Source organism: Diabrotica undecimpunctata, chromosome 5 (genome assembly GCF_040954645.1).
Source record: "Diabrotica undecimpunctata isolate CICGRU chromosome 5, icDiaUnde3, whole genome shotgun sequence".
Taxonomy (NCBI): domain Eukaryota; kingdom Metazoa; phylum Arthropoda; class Insecta; order Coleoptera; family Chrysomelidae; genus Diabrotica; species Diabrotica undecimpunctata.
This window is the reverse complement of record NC_092807.1, coordinates 35,480,801-35,501,824: the sequence shown is the minus strand read 5'-3', so window position 1 is coordinate 35,501,824 and position 21,024 is coordinate 35,480,801. Positions and strand designations below refer to the sequence as shown.

The following is a 21,024-nucleotide window of genomic DNA, read 5'->3' as shown; positions in this document are numbered from 1 at the left end:
CCCATTAACCCATATAATATGTGCATTAAAGTTTAAAAGTTTACTCTATCGATAAGTGTGAAATTATTATTTTGAAAGTTTTAGAATTAATAAATAATTGTATTTTAATCTTAATTTTTTCATGCCAAAGCAGTCACCTATTCTAGTTTATTCTACTAGTCGGCTTTTATAGTAGCGTATGTCAAAATAGATCATTTTGCGACTATTTTTCAGTCATAAGCCTAGTAGCATCGTGAGTAAAAAACAAATTTGGAAAATATATTATATCAGTTCCGGTTCTCTATAAAACACTGCGAAATCCCATCATATATGCATCTCTTCTCTGACGATCCTACCTTATAAAAATGAACAGACTCTCCCTCGCACTTGCTAATTCTCCATCTCGCGATCCCCAACCATCGATCTGGTACACGCGTCGCGTTCAACGCATTCGTAACGGCCATAAAGAGTGCGTGAGAAGAACGCACTCGATTGGTTGCGTTCCATCGATACGTTTCGCAAGAGACACGACTCTGTCCGAGAGTTGCGTATGTACTTCTAAAGCTCTTGTTACCCATAGTTACGCGTGCACAGCACACTGCGATTCTCCGCTACTCACACCGGTTCTCCTTGTTGATCTGACGTGCCGTGTTCTTGTTGCTCTGTTCTGTTTTCTATTGCTCAGGCGGTTAGCACTGGCTGATTTTTAGCTGACTGTGATCTGTTCGGCACGCGGCTGGTTGTGTTGTTGGGTTTTTTGTGAAAAATAAGTTATCGTTTTCCATATGGTGCAAGTTCTTGAGGTGGTCAGGTCGAATCCATTCGACTTGTCCCATTCTGTAAGTAAATATATTTTTTTCTTATCTAGTTAGTAACTCCTTAAATTAAATTACTTCCGCAGAAATCTCAAAACCGCACTGAAAGATATTTTTCCTACAAGGACCTGTTGCCACTATTCCAGAAACAAGACGTATATTCAGACTAGGATAAACTTGATGTAAATCTTTGGATTTTAATAATAAACAAACAAACAAACCTTAAAAAAAATATGAAAACATCTTTAATAAACGCATTTTTCTAAATGGTTAAATTAATTTTCAATACTTGATGAAATCTTGCAAAATCAAATTTATAGAAAACATATTACACTATTTCTATATTTGCCTGACAGATTTAAATTATTTATATTACCGTGGGTATTTGTAATACTTTATGAAAAATAAAGGGGCGGACGGCGATTATCAAAATTCCCGTTCAAAGTTTTTTCTAAATTCAAGTTAAAAAGTTAAAGAAATTAAGTAAAACATATTTTAAGGTGATACATTTTTACCGAGAGCTGTTGAAGGTTTCTATATATAAAAACAATATATATTGCACTTATTTTTAATCACTATATCGAATTTCTAGTTTTTTTCTGTTTACCGTACTTTTTTAAACGAATCTTCCATCACTTTCTTTTTTGTTTTCTTGCCACAATATTTAGCTAATTTTTGAGAAAAATAAAGATTCATTTCTGTAAAAATATTCTCTTTCAGATATAAGAATTCTTTAGTTCAGTTATTTTTCTGAGTTTATCGTTTTGATGACCAGCGAAATTTTTCTTCACAGGTCGGTCGTTTAATGGATACAAATGGTATAATTCCTTTTTTTTTTCAGTAAGCAATATTCATTTCTAAAATTGTTTTCTATTTTTTTCTAACAGCGTGCCTTTCGTCTGATCGCCTTTTCGCTTTTTTCTATTATTCTAAAATATACCTATATAATTTTTATTAATCTAAAAGCATTCTTTATTTTTTTTATATCTAAATCTACAGAGAATAAAATATTAACTGTTTTATAGTAGTACATAAAATAACTTCTGAAAATTAAATATTAGTTTTAAATGTAATCCACATTCATTTTTCTATTTCCTTGTTGACAACCATCCTTGTATTAGTATGCCGCTGATTACAAGATATTTTGTACAAATACAAATATCTATCTATGTATTGTTCCCCGTACACCTGTTTAAATTTCAATTTTCTTTGAAATTATTATTTAGAGTTTAAATTTTTACTCCATTAGTACTTTCTCTGTAGAATATATTACTGTTGTGTATTGAGTAAACGTCAAGTATAGTGTTTTATGGCTTTCTTTTTCATATATATTTATGTAGCTATCTCGACCGACGCTATAACAGAAATAATTTCTATAAATAAATTTCTATATTATTGAATCATTTCTATTAGCTTATATCACTTTTTTATTGTGATCTTGTACTTCTTTAACAAGTAGCTTTAAACAAAAAAACTGAAAGAAAAATTATTGGTTGTTTTAATAACAAAACCCTGAAATAAGTTGTTTGTGATTTCTAGTAAAGTAAAACTTCCAAATTTTCGTAAAGTTGTGGTCAAAAGGCCCAGTGAATAAAACCCCAACATATTGTGTACTCTTTTATTGAAAGTCAAGCTTTCGAAACTATTTAGTTCCTTTATCAAGACAACTAAAATATATTATAATTAGTTCCATGTCATTATATTCGTAAAAAGTACTTACTAAATGTTGAAATTAGAGTAGTCCGCAAGCCATGTTATAATACATTAAGCTCATACAGCACGTTTCTATTAATAAGAAAAGTGTAGTAAGTCAAAATAACATTTTTCAGTAGAGAAAAAATAATTTTTGTCATTTTTAAAATTCGCATAGAAGAACCAGAACTGAATTTATATATTTTTAAATACCATCAGATAAAGAGTAAATAAATGATTATTCCATAATCTGCCTAAGTCTTTTTTTGAAACAAAACGGTTTTTGGGATAATGAGTTATTAAAAAAAAATGATATGTTACAGTTTATTTCGAAAAATAGTTACTGCTTACATAAAATAACTTAGATACAACATAATTGAATCATGATTTTTATTATAAAACGGATTTAAACGGAATAAAGAAACAGTACAAACTCAAATTATTATCGCCTTTTAAATTTTTTATGGATATTTCAACATAATGAAATATAGAACACTTGGTAATTCTTAGAAATATATCCTTTTTTCACCAAAAACTGGAGTTCATCCCTTTTTTTTCTCAGTCAATTGTCGTTTCGAATTGTAAACTTTTTTAACGTTGGCAACTGTGTTCGATTACATGAATTTTGAAAGCGCTTAGCATAAGCACGTTGTCTTTTGAGAATATCGACTGCTGTGAAATCTCGACTGCCTTGAAATCTGTCTGAGAGAAATAAGTTTTATAAAAATACTTAAATGGTTCATCCTTTTTTACTTTAACAACTCTAAGACTATTAATAAGTATCTGTTCTCCATGTGCATCGATATTAAAATTTGGTCCCCGTTCAATCATCAACTGTTTGATATTCACGAAATCTTCATAAGCTAACTCTTTGATCGGCGTGGATCCTCTTTTTCCTTTGCAATTCTTATAATTTCAATAAACTGGTACATAAATTGGTCCCGATTTGAGAGAACGTGTAACCTAAAAATTATATTTTTCAGTTGATAACTGATTTGTCTGTGGATATTATCCATTTCATACATGTTTTTCAATAACGGAATGTGTAGAGTCTCCCTCGATTTGGGTGTGTCCAACAATAAGGAACATATGCGTTATTTCTCTAATGTTTCTCGAATGTCCGATGTTAGATTCTGACTCATTAACTGAAGTAGAAGATTCTTCCGCAGAAGTTTAATTGACGTTTTGAAATTGAGTTAGCGACAGAGTCCGTACACTGTAGTAAAAGTGCTGACCTAGTGGAAGATGATGAGCTCGAGGAAAATGAAGAACTATTTGATGAATAAATATTCGTTGAAGATGACGAACTGTTTGATTAAGATAAATCAGAACCATAATTTGGATCTTTAACACTATCATCACTATTACAATCTTCCAGAATCAATCTTGGTAGCATTTGATACAGGATCTATATCCTTTTTGCTGGAGTAAGGAAACGATGATGATAACTCTACTTGTTTCTCTTACAATCATTTTGCAATCATTTTCTACTTCGTTAATTCCATTATTTTGATCGCTGCATAGGGGTTTACTTTCTACAAAATCTTTCGTCATGACTAAGATTTGCTACATTAGGACCTGTCTTCTGTTTATAAGGAGACGATAATAGTACTTTTCTGGTTTCTTCTTAAAATGAATTTCTTCCACGCAATCATTTTCTACTTCATCAATTTACTCATTTCGATCGCTGCTAGGGCAGCCTGCATTATACGACTTGTCCTTGAACTCATTTTTTCTATAAAATAATACACTGTTGACTAGAAAAGAAAAGTTCTATTTGATGTATTATAGAAAAAAGCTTATAAAATTCCAAAATTAACTAAAAACAAATCATACGTTGATCGTAAAGCGTCAAAAATTACATCCACAGATATAAGCAATAGCCTTATTCGCGCTACGAGACTATTCTAATATGTACATACATAAAAAGATTTTTCAGGACTTATCGAAGAAAATAGTACATATTATCAAAAATACGGAATTCCTTTTGGCGGAAGTCGAGTGATAAAACTAAGAGATATTCCGATGATTAGAGTAACAACTCGAAATATTACGCTTTTACTCGGAAAATACAAAACAAAACTCTAAACTCTTCCAAACTTAACAGCAATAACTACAAATATTACACTTTTCGGTGGAACTAAAGTGCAAATATTGGTAAATATTCCCATAATACGAGTAGCAACTCAAAATGTTACACTTTTACATGGAGAACACGAAACTAAAGTTTACAACACTTCTAAATTAAACTGTAATAACTACACTTATTACACTTTTGCTCGGTAATATAGCGGAGTACCGCAAAAGACGTACCATGATAACTGCGTTTTATTACTGTTTTCATCGGAATATGCCGATGAACCTGTTCCGAGGAATAGTGATTCTTTTGCCATATAGGCAATAACGATCGAATTTAAATTATTACGGGTTTCTTACGAGATAGTGCATTAGATATACTATCCATTCCTGTAGAAAAGTAAAGATAGAAAAAAATTTGACTTAACCTAAAGGTTGTCCAATAACATCTAGAGAAGATAAATATTTAAACCATAGTAATCAGAAATAAAAGTTTTTTTATTGCATATAATTAAATATAATGGTTAAGATCTAAAAAACTGAATACAAATATATACCTCAGGGCTTCATCATCTTGATCTTTTGTTTATTCAGTGATACATGGTTTTAAGAATTAATTATTGCCTTTGTTTTTACTACTATTAAAGAGACTGATGAATTCATTATTAATATATATTATTAATCAAAAATGACTAAAACTGTTATAAATCTAATAAGACTTGATGCAGGTTACACTTGTTATCAATTTAAATTTAAAAAAAATGTACATACAAAAAGAACACAACAAAATTCAGATAAAGAAACCTATTTATAATAAATTGAAAAACAAAAAACTTTTGTGTGTGTGGTTGGAAATATGACTAGATCCATTCGCCTAACCAATAAAAAAAATTTGAATTGGCTAAGAAACAATTTATTGTATACAATCATAATTTTAAGATTTCTTTATTGTCAGACTTCACTTATATTACCAGTGTCTATTATGATTGTTTGAAGGTTAATATCAATCATATTTTTTTCTCGGATATACCACATTGTATTAATTTCGTGAGTGTCTCTCACACATTTTTTCAAGTTTTTGTGTTACATTAGTCCCTCTTTCAACATATTTATAACAGCACTATCGAAATGGCCATATCTACCAATATACTTTTTATTGTAATATTTAATTTGGGCAGTTTGCCCAAATTAGTTCAATAGCGTTGAATTCACAGTGATAAGGAGGTAGTCTCTACACTTGGTGGACGTGTTCTCTTAGTAGCTCATCATTTATATACACAACCTCTTTTCTCTTCATTTTGCAATTTTAAGTTTTGTGAGCTTTGCTTCATATTTGATCTTGTTTGTTATTAACCAGGTAATAATTTCCATTCTAGTTGAAACCAAGGAAGGTTGCTTTTCTAAAAGACTACATTGGAAATTAATTGTCCACTTATCCATTTAGTGAAAATTTCATTGTTTATTTCTTCATGATAATCAGCTACTCTTGATTTTGAGCAAAACAATAAACTTGCTTCAGTTTCAAATCCTTTTGAAGAACCAGCGAGAGAATTTATATTTCTATTATACAATTATATACTAATATACAATTATTTTTACAAAATTCTAACAGATATTTTGCCAATAAATACAACTTATTTGTTCCATAATTCAGTACTTATACTTTGCAGAGTAACATGTTTCTCTAAAAAAAAGAACGGACAAGTACATAATAAATCGCTCTGTTCTAACTAGTTAACTGTAAAGAAAATAAATACTTTGTTGACTTTATGACTAAGAAAATTGACTTTATATCAATCAATGTATTCAGCACAAATTTTCTTAAACCACTTTTATCAATCTTTTTTACAACATCCATTTATATAAAATATTGACCAAAAAATATCTTCTGGTTTATTATTAAATTCAGATTAAAGAAACTAGTACTTACATGTCGTATACTGTATCCGCACGGCATGTTTGATCCTTTAGATGTATTGATTGTCTTTGAATGAAGTCTACTTTTACCTGGCTTCGAAAGAATATGAATATTTTCTTTCCATTTTACATATTTATTGTCTGTCATGCAATTGTAGAAAGCTACTTTCTTAAATTAATAATTATTCAATGATATGTGTTTTGATAAACAAACAAACATTTCAATATTTTACCTGATGAACAGATGCAAAGGGCTCCAAATGCCCTCCATATATTTTTTCTAATGAAAAATACTCCAACACATTCAAAACAAGTTATTGTGCTTGATAATTTAATGGTTTACCAAGCATACTCCAAAAATAAAACCCTTAAAAAATATTTCATATCACTATGTTGACTTGGCTTTCACCAAAATAACTAAATGTTAATTTAGAGGTTAGAATAAACATTATAATATCCATCATTAACTAGGAAATAAATTCTTACAATAATAAATCGAACAGAAACGCAACGGTTATAACAACAGTTTGATAAAACATTTGTATATTCAAAGTACGCAAAAGGATTAAATATTTAAATGACACAAAAAGAATTTATAAACACACTCGAAACGCTGTCGAAACAAAATTGCCAAATTAAAATGAAAACCCACAATTGCCAGTAGGTGAATCATGAACAGGTGGCTTAAGTTCACCGATTTAGTTTGTGTGAGTAGAAAATGGACGTAAGTAATATTAAAAATATTTCGTGAATGTCATACTTGTGCAATTATCCATCATATGGACTGTATATATATAATAAACATAATAACAAATAAAAATAAAAGGTTAGCGCAAAATAAGGATATAGTTCCATTAGATATAGTAGCCATTGAAATAAATAACAAACAACATAAATTCCTGGAAGTAATTGACAAACGTAAGACATTTTTTACCTTTCTAAATCTTACCAATACCCTCTAAATGTAAATATAAAGAAATTTATGCCTTAGAAATTAGTATTATCATTGCCACCTAAATCGTTGTTGACCATGATTAAACACTTTGTTGAAAATGTAGAGAAATTGATTTTAGCAGGATATTTAAAAATCCAAGTTGCTTAAGGAGAGCTAAACTACCGGACATAACTGTTTCTACTAGTGAGATTTCTCTTTAAAATTTAAAATATGTATTTATTATAAGATTTAATTTATTGAATAGCTAAAAATGCGGACGAACAAATAATATCCTATTTTTATTTCAAATAAGTTTAATAGGAAAAACTAAGCAATATAAAAAATTTAAGCTGTGACTTCAACATAACGTTAGGCGAAAAACCCATTGTAAATGTTTGTAGATATAAATAATCCTAAATAAAATATATGTTAAAAGAAATAACCAAGACAACAAAATTTATAGTAAATCTTATTATTAAATGCCTACTTAAATTACTATCAGTCTACAATATTATATCGTCTGATTACCGGTTATTATTATAAATTATATTCTGAGTATCGGTGTTGCATATTATATAAAAACATTGAGTTAAGTAAGTGTGGTAATAATCTTTGTGTTTAAAGAAGAGATGTACTAGTCTATTACCACAGGGCGTTAAATCATCCACAACATTTCACGATCTTTTTCCACGTTTCAACAAAGATCACCTATTAAAATTAGGAAGAAACTTTAAAGTTAATTTTTCCTCAAAAGTTACGTTATATTTTGCATCTCATTCTCTGTTTTGGTTTGTAATTATTGATTTATTGAGAACAAAGCGTTGGACTTTTCAGACTAGATGAATTTAAAATATGACGTCGTCAAATATATACTCAAAAAATATGTGAAGACCCTCAGAGGACATATTTTTAGAGATTATTAAAGGAAAAGTTTAACAGAGTATTAGTAAAATCTGAAGAATAACAGCAATGATGAAGAAAATAATGAACAAGAAAATTTTTGAAGCACGACAAAAAATAAAGATAAGTAAATAAATTGATGATATTACATTATAAAAGTATGGAAGATAGTAGTTAATAAACAGATATTTAAATTTATTAAAGATAGTTTCAATTTATTAATGAGTTCGACAATGTAGGAGAAATCATATTGCTTAGAACTTCTAAAAGATTTCATAGCTAATACTGAATAGGAAGTTCCTAGTGAGTGTGTTAAAAGTTTAGGAGAGATTGACTATCCAAGCTTGGTCCGATACCAATATATATTATATTCATATTAGGTACCGGCTGTTTTTTTCTTCTTCTTAAGGTGCCCTCTCCATTATTGAAAGTTGGCTATACCTACTGCAAATTGCTCTCTATCTTGAGCTATTCTTAGTATCGAATGTGTGTCCATGCCTTTCTTGTCCTTTACATTTTTCAGCCAGGAGCATTTTCTTCTTCTTGGACCTCTTCTTCCTTCCACTTTCCCTTCCGTTATCAGTCGTAGGAAGTTGTATTTTTTTCCTGTGTAGGATTTTTATTCCTTCTTTAATATTTTCTAGGGCATTTTGGAGGATCTTTTCGGAATATATATTAAACAATATTGGAGAAAGTACACAGCACTAGCGAACACCTCTTTTTATTGACATTTCTGCTGTCATACGATTGTCTATTTTAATCGACGCCATTTTATTCAAATATAGGTTTTTAGTAAGGGCCACTGTGTTATGGTCTATACCATGTTGTGTTAGGGATTCTTTGAGTTCTGTGTGTTTTACTTGATCAAACGATTTTTTCGTAATCAATAAAACAGAGAAACGCATCTTTTACACTACAAAACAAGCACCATACGAAATCCAAATTGATTGTCGCTCAGATTTCTTTCGCATTCTCTGTATATACGTTTTTGTACAAGTTTGAGTAAAATTTTTAGAAAAAGGTTCCTTATTCTAATTAGTCTTCACTGTTAGCATTCATTTGCTTTATTTTTCTTGGGTATAGGTATAAATGTCGATCTTAGTAATTCCCCCAGTTCCTCACATCTGCTGTTCATCCATTCTTCTTTGGCTTTCCTGATTTTGTTTCGGATGTTTCTCTGGGTTTCTTTATATTGTACTTCATTGCGGTTTTTTTTTAATTAAATAAAATAAATACTTTAGTAGGGTTTTTATGTTTTCCTTATAGATACTTGATTCAAAATTATTTAGAAAAAAAAAATTTTACCTAGATGCCAACAATAATTCTGCCAATACTCTGCCTCAAAATAACAACGCTTTGCGATATTGCTAGCAAGATTGCTGTCAACATTGATCAGAAGTATGCCAAGTAACCGCATCTTACTGAAACCATATTCCTTAGCTGTATGTTTGAAAGTTTTGCAATACTTTAGCCAAAAAAGACTTTGGGCATTTCTAACTAACGTTCAATATTTACGCGTGCTAGAGGTACAACCTCTAGTTTTTGTTTAAATTAGACATGTCCGTTTAATTTAAAGTTATTTATTTAGCGTATGGCCTGACACATCATATGCATTTTAAATTTACTGTTATACTAATATATTAAAAACACTAAAAGTAACTAGAACTTTAAAAACAGTTAAAAAAAATTAAAATATATGTTCGTCGCCGATTCGAAATCACTGATCTAGTCGTTCATTAGAGTTCCACATTCAAATTCTGGAGCCACTTTTCAGCCAATGGGTTTACCTTTAAAAAGTCCATCAGTGGTACCAGTGAAAATCCTAAATGGGCACTATTTAACGATGATGTGATCGGTGGCTTATATTTTGTTATTTCTAATAATGCTTAAAGTTGATTTCGCCGCAACCTAAACTATTTTCAAAGTTAGTGAACCTGCAATTCATTTGCAAGTCTTAGTCGATTAGAATAATTTCTATCCTCCACTTCTTAAACTGAATTTTATAGTCTCTAGATATAATTATTCTTTGAAAATTATCTGCAAAGCCTTTTTTGATATCGAGTGACTTCTTTTGCGGTAAATTTTGGCTAACCAAGATTCGTACTTATTCGACTGTTGCATAATATCTAACAGATAACGGAAAAACAGCATTTTGAATGCTCATAGTTGATCCAATATTCTTGAACATCTGACTCCAGTTACAATGCTTTTGTTACTGGATGCATTGTAAGAACGATATTCCGTATGATAGTACAAATGTAACGATAAAAAATTTTTGCTACCAAAAACTGCCGAAAAACAGCTGTTTCTGTACTAGTTGTTTAACAAAAAATCGTGCCTGTGCTTTATTGGTTATAGTAAACCTTTGAACAAATGAACTAAAGAAAGATGTTGGAGATACTATTTGAAGGGTTAGTGTTAGAGTAACTGGAGAACTACCGGAGATAAGGTTGTATACTGAGTAGAGTACCATTTTGTTTAAAATATATGGCGAATGGATACTGCACAAGGTTATTGAAAACTGGAATGGCGACATCACTATTAGCGTAAAAAAGATGTTACTTGAGATATACAGATAATAAAACTACTATTGCTAACTCCGAAATGGAAATGAATGAAGAAGCAACAAAACAAATAGTAAAAATAGGGTTCACAGTAATAGATAGACCAAAACGATCAAAGATGTCTATTAGAAACCAACAAAATTGTTGTTGTCCACAATTTTTTCCTTCTAGGATTCTTCGTAACCAATTTTGGAGGATGTACTGAAGCGATACAGTGGAGATTACCATATGCAAAACATGCTATGACTAAATTAACGAAAATATGAATAAGCCATAAAATAGCTGTCGAAGTGAAAATCAGACTTGGGTTTTCTTATTTTCCTATATGCTACTACTTAACTCTCAAGAAAAAAAGGGCCCATAAATGTATTCACAATGTTTTGTTGGGGACGAATGCTTTGAATCCCTTGGATAGTCTGAAGAAGGAATGAGTCAATACTACTAAAAAAATAAATTCCAAGAAAAGACTAACCACTAAAACAAATGCTAGGCTATTCTAAGTTTTTCGAAGGGATTACTTACAGAAAGCTGTCAAACTCTGAGGAATTACAACCTTGGCACGGTATGGTTGCACTGTCATACCTTACAGTATGAATACGTCTTATCTCATGGAAACAAAATGGACCAAAAGAACACTCAGAAATGACTGACTTATCTAATCTCATAAATAAACATGTGGAGGGAACTAGAAGAAAGGCTACGAGGATTGTATCTGTTCCATATCTGCCTCAATAATTAAAATCCTAGTTTTATAGGTAATTTTTTAATAATTAAGTAATTTTATAGGTTCGGTAATTTCTATTTTTCCCTTCTGCAGGCTGCTTCTCATAACTTTCATGTCCATATATTGCTCTATTGCTGGTTTAGTTAGTTTTTTCTAATTTGTAGTTTCTTATGTCTTTTCTTATTGCCTTTGTGATCATTTTATTTATTTTATGTAGTGCTTCTTTGCTTATACTGTTTCCTCCTTTCATCTGTCGTTCATATCAATGGTTTTTCTAAATTTGCTAAAGTATACTTTATAATATATCACTACCGCGTGTCATCGCTGAAATCGAGTATAAACTCAAACAAAAAAAATCTCCAAACCACCAAGATACTCTCCCTACCTACAATTACTCATAGTAAAACGTAATAAGATCAAAATTTTATTTACAACTCAACCCGTACCAGAACTTATTCACGTCCCTTAAAAACCAATATTATATTTTATTAGCAATAAACATTGACCCGAATAAAGTTTTATGTCAGAGTTCTCATCATAAAATTCTTTATTAAAAGACAGCCAAGAACGATTTTGTTCCACAAATATGGAAATTATACGAGAAATAAAATCGCATAATATGCAGATGCGATTGTTTTTAGTGGCCTTCCAATAATCCTTATGAGAAGCGTCTCTTTATTGCAGGACATGACCAGCAGAATTGATAAACTTTGTAGAGTGTTTAAAAAGAAATACATTTTAATTCAATTATTTTTAACTGTTTCTGGAACAGCTTGAAAGCTTTGATTAATTTTTTTATGGTTTCTAAGTTGTAATGATTCCTCTTGGTTGACAAATTAATCCAATTTATTTTTTTTTTGTAATGGAAATTAATAATACGTTCTGCTTCTTCATCACGTGCCATATCAGAGTTATCCGACGTTGGCGATCACCTTTGCGAAGGCTTCTCGATTTTCTGCCACATTGAATAACTGTCCTGCATGTGATATGAGTGCATTCATGAATGTTATTTATCCACGAAACCTGTTTTCTTGCTAGACTTCCGCCTGCCTTCTATTTTGCGTTTAAGTATCAGTCGCAGTAGTCTATATCGATTTCCCCTTACTATATGTCCCACATACATTTCCGGTGTTTAATATGTTGTCTTACATTATTATCAAACTTCAATTATAATCACTATCGTCGCTATGCTTATTCAGACTAAATGATAACACGATTGATTAATACATTTGTAGACTATACATAAATGAGTCTTGGCCTTTTTAACTTTCCACACTGCTATCCATGTTTGTAACTTTCGGATAGACCTTGCCCTCCTGTAGAACCTCTCTTCGTTCTAGTCTTTACGCCAACGAGTACTTAAAGCCTTTACTAGGAGCACTTATCATGCTAGTTGGAACTTTTTTGGACCTTGCTGATCTTTATCGAAGGTTTCCTGACTGCATCTTCGGATGTATGGCTTATAGCGGAATCTAAATTTATAATTATTATCGGATGACAAGCTGCATTCATTAAACTTCCTTGTTTCTGTCTTTGTATTTGCTCCTGTTCATTTCAACTACTCCTGAAATTTGACTGGTCAATAGTTAGTTTAAAAGATACATAAGCCTCTGGATGTTTTGATTTATGGTTTTCACATTTTGGTCCTTAATAATGTTTCTTTTTCATAAATTTTATATCTCATATTTACTATTTTGAATTAACATGTAATATTAGATCTGCTTACTTTGTAACTGTTGCTATTTTATGATTGCTATTGATTGTTCCAATAACAATTTGTTTGTTCCGACATAGTCCCTGCTTTTACCATCTTGCTTCTTCATCTCCCAATTTCAAGTTTTGTAATGCGGCTATTGCTGAACAGCTTCTGCTCCATAAACTGAAGAACATTTAGTGTACAGTGTGGTAGGTTCAAATATTTAAACATTTAGACTGGTATTTAAGCCGTAGTTTTGGTTTTCAAAACTTATTTTTAGGTCTTAAAGTATCATCATCATCATCCAGCCTCAAAAGTCTATGTTAAACATAGGCCTCTTTCTCGTGTGTCCAATCCTCTCAATCTTGCACCACTCTCATCTAGTTTTTATTTTGTCTTCTTAAATCGTTAGCTTGTCGTGTAGGTGGTCGACCGATGCTTCTCTTATCTTTCCTGGTCTCCGTTCCAATAAACTCTTTGTCCGTCGCCCATCCGTCTTTTAGCTATATGTCTTGCTCATCTCCATTTTAGTCAGGCTATCCTTTCGAGCTATTATCGAAGTAGAAGACCAAATCAACCACCCCCAGGAACAAGCAACAATACACCATTGGAGCCTCCATCAATTCAAGAAGTACGGTATGCAATAAAACACCTAAAAAATAATAAATCTCCAGGAAGTGATGGTATACCCGCAGAACTCATTAAATGTAGAGGTGGTACTCTGACTAATCATATATATATATATATATATATATATATATATATATATATATATATATATATATATATATATATATATATATATATATATATTATATATATATATATATATATATTATATATATATATATATTATATATATATATATATATATATATATATATATATATATAAAATAATACTGAGAGCCTGGAATGAGGAACAAATCCCGGAAGAGTGGTGTATTGAGATCGTTTGCCCGCTACACAATAAGGCTGATCAATTGGAATGTAGAAACTATAGGGGAATAACGCTCCTTAATACAGCATACAAAATATTTTCGAGTATTTTATATGGTCGCCTGAATGCATATTCAGAAAAGCTTCTTCGCGAATATCAAAGTGGTTTTAGGCCTGGTCGAACAACAGACCAGATCTTTGTGCTAAGGCAAATACTGGAAAAAACCAATGAATGTAATATCGACATATACCATCTTTTCATAGATTTTAAGTTGGCCTATGATAGTGTCCTAAGAAATAAATTGTATGAAGCCACGGATGAATTCCACGTCCTCGATAAACTGATAAGATTGGTTAAGGCTACAATGCGTAAAGTTGTTTGCAAAGTCGAAATACAGGGCGAACAATCACAGGTATTTGTAACGCATGTTGAGCTGCGACAGGGAGATACGCCTCCTTTTCAACATAGCTCTGGAAAAGGCGGTCAGGGATGCCCAAAAAGACAACAGAGGAAACATTTTTATTAAATAATCTCAAATTTTCGCATATGCAGATGATGTTGACCTAGTTGCCGGCACAACACGCAAGCTAGAAGAAATGTATAACACCTTGTCAAATGCCTAAAAAAATATGGGCCTGCAAGTAAACGAGGCGAAAACTAAGATAGTGGCATCAACACCCAACAATAGAGCCAGACACATCGGCCACCAATTCACGATTGATAACTCTAACTTTGAAGTTGCAGACAAATTCACATACTTAGGCTCTGATCACCAAGGAGAACGTCATGACAGAAGAAATCAAGCGAAGAATATTCCTAGCAAACAAATGCTATTTTGGACTGAGTAAAAATATAAGAAGCAGAAACTTAAGCTAAAAAACAAAAATAACCGTATACAAAACCCTTATACAACCAGTGTTGACATATGGATCAGAGACATGGACCATTTCCAAGGCAGATGAAAACCTCCTGCTTATATTTGAACGAAGGATCCTGAGAAGAATATTCGGTGGCATCTGTGAAAATGGTGTTTGGAGAAGAAGGTACAACTACGAGATATATCACAGATATAAACATATATTTGGTGGTAAAGACATAGTATCTCTTATAAAAATAGGAAGACTAAGATGGGCAGGACATCTGTCAAGATCACAGCAGAACAACCCTCCTAGAAGAATCCTTGTCACAACCTGTGGGAAGTAGAAGTAGGGGTAGGTCAAAACTCAGATGGAGGAATGGTGTAGATGAGAATGGTAGAAAAATAGGCGCAACAAACTGGCAACAGTTGGCAATGGATAGAACTGACTGGCGTAATAGACTTGGGAAGGTCGAGGCTCTTTTATAGGGCTGTAGCACCAATGATGATGATGATCCTTTCGATAACGTCAGTTACCCTGGTTCTTCTCCTAACTCTTCTGTTTTTATTTTGTCTCGCAGTATTATTCCTAACATGGATGGCTCCATTCTTCTCTGTGTCTCTCAGTTTGGTAGCTGAGGTTTTTGCTGAAGTAAGGGTTTCTGCTCCGTAAGTCAACACTGGGAGGACGCATTGATCAAATACTTTTCTCATCAGGCATGTAGGCTGCTCACTTAAAAGTTTCTCTCAGTTTTCTATATGCTGCTCACCCATTACCGATCCTTAACTTCAATTCATGGGTCTTATTATCCCTGTAAATCATAATTTTATGTGCTAGATATTTATATTTATCTACGAGTTCTACTTCTTGCCCACCAATACTCATGTTCTGGTGGGGTACTAAATTTGTCATTATTTTTGTTTTAGAGATGTTTATATTTAAACCTACATTTTCTATAGCCACAACGAGTACCATCCCTCTTGTCACTCGGGGATCTTTAGTTAATATGACTATATCATCGGCGAAACACAAATTGTTTAGATATTCTCCATCTGTATTTATTCCCTTTGTTAACCAATCCAAATTTTCAAAAAGATATTCCAGCACAGTATTAAAAAGTTTAAGGGACATTGGGTCTCCTTGTCTAACCCCCCGCTCTATTTTTATGAGATTACTATTAGTATGTAATTTGACAGTGGTTATTGCCTGTGGGTATATATTGTGTAATAATTTTTATATCTATAGACTAGCCTGTATTCTTTAAGGACATGTATTATTTTGCATAACTCAACTGCTAGATAAAGTATAAATAATAATGATTTCGTTCAGTATTTCATTCAGTATCGGTAACTATTAAAAGAAATTTTTGTCCTCAATATTTATTGCAGTCATTTTTACAAATCCGTCACAACTGCAGATACCGTACTTTCAATGTGGTTCTAAAACTACCCAAAATTTTAAGTAATTAGTAGTCTGATAATAAGAGCAACCTACAATATAGAAATCTGCATTAAACTACATAATCTACATGTAAAATTTACCTTGTCAGGCCTTCACATGAAGATGCATCATATCATTTTGCTATCTAAAAATAGTTTTATTTTTGTGTTTGAAAATGCTGTCAAAATTTTTAACTTACATAAGTCAGTATAATTATTGTTTGATAGACAATGTGTTTTATAACATCAAGTTGAAGAATTACGGTAAAACGAATCGAAATTTCACGTTAATAACTAATGCAACTAAACCAAAAGCACTTATGAGACTTATATATAGCAGGTATAGATATATTAGTATATAGCAAGAATTTAAGGTAATTATCGAAATGTTAGCGGTTTATTTAGAACCAATGATTTATGCTGCGACATATTTCAAATAACAATGTTACTTGAGCTCTTCAGTTTGTTTTTTTTTTTCGAGAAACACGGTTTAACGATAAAAACACACAAAACGATGAAGTAAAATATGACAAATTGGTACTATTCCAGAATTGTTTAATATTTTTACTGCTTATTTGCCAAAACCTTACTTGGTATTCCATTTTACAACACAGGATGAAATACTTTCAGGCTTTCGTAGAAAATGCAGTTTAAACTTCTATATGTCAAATAAACCACGAGAATATGGTCTAAAGATCTAATTTATCTTACTGATGAAAGACGTTTTTATCATCATCATTGGCTCCACAACCCATGGTGGGTCTTGGCCTGCTCAAGGATGTCTCCATTCTCTCCTATTCTTCGCCTTGGCTTTCCAGTTTCGTACTCCCAACATTCTCAAGTCTTCCTCCACCTGATCCTTAAATCGTGCTCTGGGTCTGCCTCTTCTTCTCGCTCCATCTATTCTTTGGTTATAAATATGTTGTGGCGGCTCCATCTCATTCATTCTCTTTATATAACCGAACCACCGCAGCCAGTTTATTTTGATGGACCTAATAATATCAGATTTGTCATACAGGCGGTAAAGTTCGAAATTATAGCGTCTACGCCATAATCCGCCCTCCTGTACTCCTCCATAGATATGCCGGAGGATTTTACGTTCAAAGCATCTTAAACGTTCTTTATCGCTCTTTGTCATTGTCCATATTTCCGACGCGTAGGTGAGGATGGGCTTGATAAGAGTTCTGAATATCACTAGTTTCGTTTTTTTTTTGTAACTAGGCTTGTTGTTAAATTTTTTTTTAATCCATAATAGGCTCTATTTGCCAGATATATTCATCTGTTAATTTCTGCACTTACTGCATTATTCTGATTAATTTGTGAGCCTAGTTATATAAACTCTTTTACTCCTTCGAAAGTATATTTTATGTTCTGATCGTTAGTTCTTCGGATTGTGCTGCTTGTATATAATTTGATACTTTCATATACTTCGTCTTACTAGTGTTAACCTGTAGTCCCATTCTTTTTGTTGCTGCTTCAAGCGCCTTGAATGATTCGATCACGTCCGCCTTTCTTCTTGCAATAATCGGCGTACGCTAGTAATTGTTCGCTGCGATTAATAATAGTTCCTCTGGTTGTTATTCCAGATTCTCTTATCGCTTTCTCTAGTGCAATATTGAATAGAAGGCATATTAGGCTTTCTCCTTGTCTAAGTCCTATCTGAGAATGGAACTTTCTGGAAACTCCTTTGTGCACTCTAACTTTAGACTCGACTCTTGAGAGGGTCGCTTTCACCAATTTTACTAAGTGTACTGGTATGCTGAATTGTATCATGGTCTTGTACAGTGCGTTTCTTTCAACACTATCATAGGCACATTTAAAATCAACAAACAGGTGATGAGTATCAATGCCATACTCATATAAAAAATTTAAGTAAAAATTCTTTATAAAAGGTATATAAATTAAAAACCCAAACGGGCTATGTCATGAAGACAAAACGTTTTCGGAAACCATGTTCCATCATCATCACACTGATATTTACCTATTATGTCTTCACAATATCCCGATAAACGGTCGTAAAGAATATATGCCAATATTTTGTAGTTGTCACATATTGTTTGATCTCCTTTCTTGTGGATAGGTACAATTATACGTACATTCCAGTCTTCTGACAACTTTATTTGTTTCCAGATCAATTCTACCAGTCTACATATACAGTATGTTAGGTTTGCCATGCTTTAAAAGTTCTGAAGGAATGCCATCTGCCCCAGGAGCTTTGTTTTCTTTCAATTTTTATATAACTTGGATGACTTCTACCTCTGTTGAGATGTTATCTTTCTCTCTTTCGTCGTCAATGTCCTCGAGTTGGATTTCTGATTCGTGGAGCCCTGTCTCACCTCTTATATTTAGCCTTTTCTCGAAGTTTTTTGCCCATCTTTCTAGTATCTGGTCCTGATCACCAATGACATTCCCTGTTCTGTTCAACTCCTGTTCAAGGCTTTCGTGGAAAATGCAGTTTAAACTTCTATCTTTTTCTTCTTCGTCTAGCCATTCACGTCCACATCTGAACATAAGCCTCTTCAAGTCTTCCTTTCCATTGTTTTTTATTGTACGCTACTTGTAGCCAATTTTTCCCGGCAGTCCTTTTCAGATCATCTGTCCATCTCATAGGAGGTCTGCCTCTGGGTCTTTTGTGTTGGTATGGTCTCCAGGTTAAAATTGATCTGTGCCATTTGTTTAGATCGCTCCTAGCTGCATGTCCAGCGTATTCCCATTTCAACTTTAATGATTTTTGCACCACATCGGTGACTTTGGTTTTCTGTCTTATCCATGTGTTTGTTTTCCTGTCCTTAAGTGATATACCTAGCATTACTCTTTCCATCGCGTGTTGAGTGACTCTAAGTATATTCATATTCGTTTTTGTGATTGTCCATGTTTGTGCCGCATAAGTTAATATCGGAATAATGCATGCATCAAAAACTTTAGATCTAAGATGTAATTGAATTTGTTGATTTCTGAGTATATAGTTCAGTTTACCGAATCCTGTTCCAGTTTACCAAGCTAACTTTCTTCTTCTTTTTATTTCTTCAGTTTGAATTTCCTTATTTAGTATTATTTTTTGTCCTAAGTATATATATTCTTCAACTTTTTCTATAACTTTATCGTTTATTATTGTCACGGTGTCTTCGGAGTGCATGACTTTTGTTTTGTTTAAATTCATTTTCAGTCCTATTTTAGAAGATTCGGTATGTAGTTCTAAAAGCATGGTTTGCATTTCTTGTAGGTCAGTAGCTATCAGGATTATGTCATCTGCAAATCGTAGATTACTGAAGTAGCGGCCATTGATGTTTATTCCCTTATATTTCCAATTTAGTTTTTTAAAAACGTCCTCCAAAACTAAGGTGAACAGTTTGGGTGATAAAGTATCTCCCTATTTGACTCCCCTGTTTAATGGTACAGGGTTCGTGTGTTCATTTTCATTTAGGTAGTATGTAGCTGTAGCTTGGTTCATAGTTTATTTTATTAAGTTAATATATCTGCTGTCTATTCTACAATTTTGCATTGCGTTTATTACGGCCGTGTGTTCTATGGTATCGAAAGCTTTTTCGTAGTCTACAAATGCTAGGAAAACTGGAAACTTGTATTCGTATAATTTTCTATTAATATTTTTGTGGTTAACAGGTGATCGGAAGTTGATTAGCCTTTTCTAAAACCTGCCTGTTCATATGGTTGGTATTCGTCTAATTTCCTTGTTAGTCGAGTAGTTATGACTTTGGTGAGTATTTTAAACAGGTTTGACAGTAGGCTGATGGGTCTGTAGTTTTCCAATTTTCGACTATCACCTTTCTTGTGTAATAAGATTACTTTAGAGTTGTTCCAGCTCTTAGGGACTTTGCCCTGATGTAAATAACTGTCCACAAGCTTAGTTACAATTGCAATTAGTTCCTTACCTCTTTCTAATATCATATCTGTGGTAATACTATCTTCTCCTGTAGCTTTATTTCTCTTCATGTTTTGCAATGCAGTAGTTACCTCTGAAATTGTTACTTTTGGCATTATTTCTGATCCAACATTTTTTATTAATTTCCGTGCTGGTCTCATCTCATCATCTTGTTGATGTGTTCTGTAAAGTTCTGTGTAAAATTCTTCTATTTGTGTCAGTATGTTTTCTCTAGTTGTGATTTCATTTTCGTCTTTTCCCATTAATGATATCATCTGACGTCGTCCTAGTGTCGGTCTGAGGCATTTCATACTCTTATTTTTTTCAATAGTTGTTGTTATTAATTTTCTTTTCTTTTTTGTTGTCTGATTCCTTTTCTAATCTGCCTATTAAGTTCTCTATATTCGTCGGTTCCCCTTTTGTTAGATTTATTTAAGATCTTCCTTCTTTTTATTTGTTGTAATATTTCTTTGTCTAATTCATTGTATGTTGTTTTTGGTTTTTTCAGTTGCAGAAGGCTTTTATTCACTGTTTCGGTAATAAGGTTATTCAAATCATCAATATCATTGGAGTTTAACTGCTGCATGCTAACTTGATTTAATGCATGCGCTA

General features: G+C 32.3%; 1 protein-coding gene across 1 annotated transcript in view; it reads left to right on the top strand.

Moving 5' to 3' along the window:
• Window positions 1-603: 603 nt before the first annotated feature.
• bru3 (CUGBP Elav-like family member bruno 3) overlaps window positions 604-21,024 on the top strand; it is a 540,316-nt gene continuing 519,895 nt past the window's right edge. Inside the window, exon 1 of the mRNA XM_072531874.1 lies at window positions 604-818. Coding sequence (XP_072387975.1) covers window positions 765-818 — 54 coding nt within the window. The 5' untranslated portion in view covers window positions 604-764. The remainder of the gene's footprint in view (window positions 819-21,024) is intronic.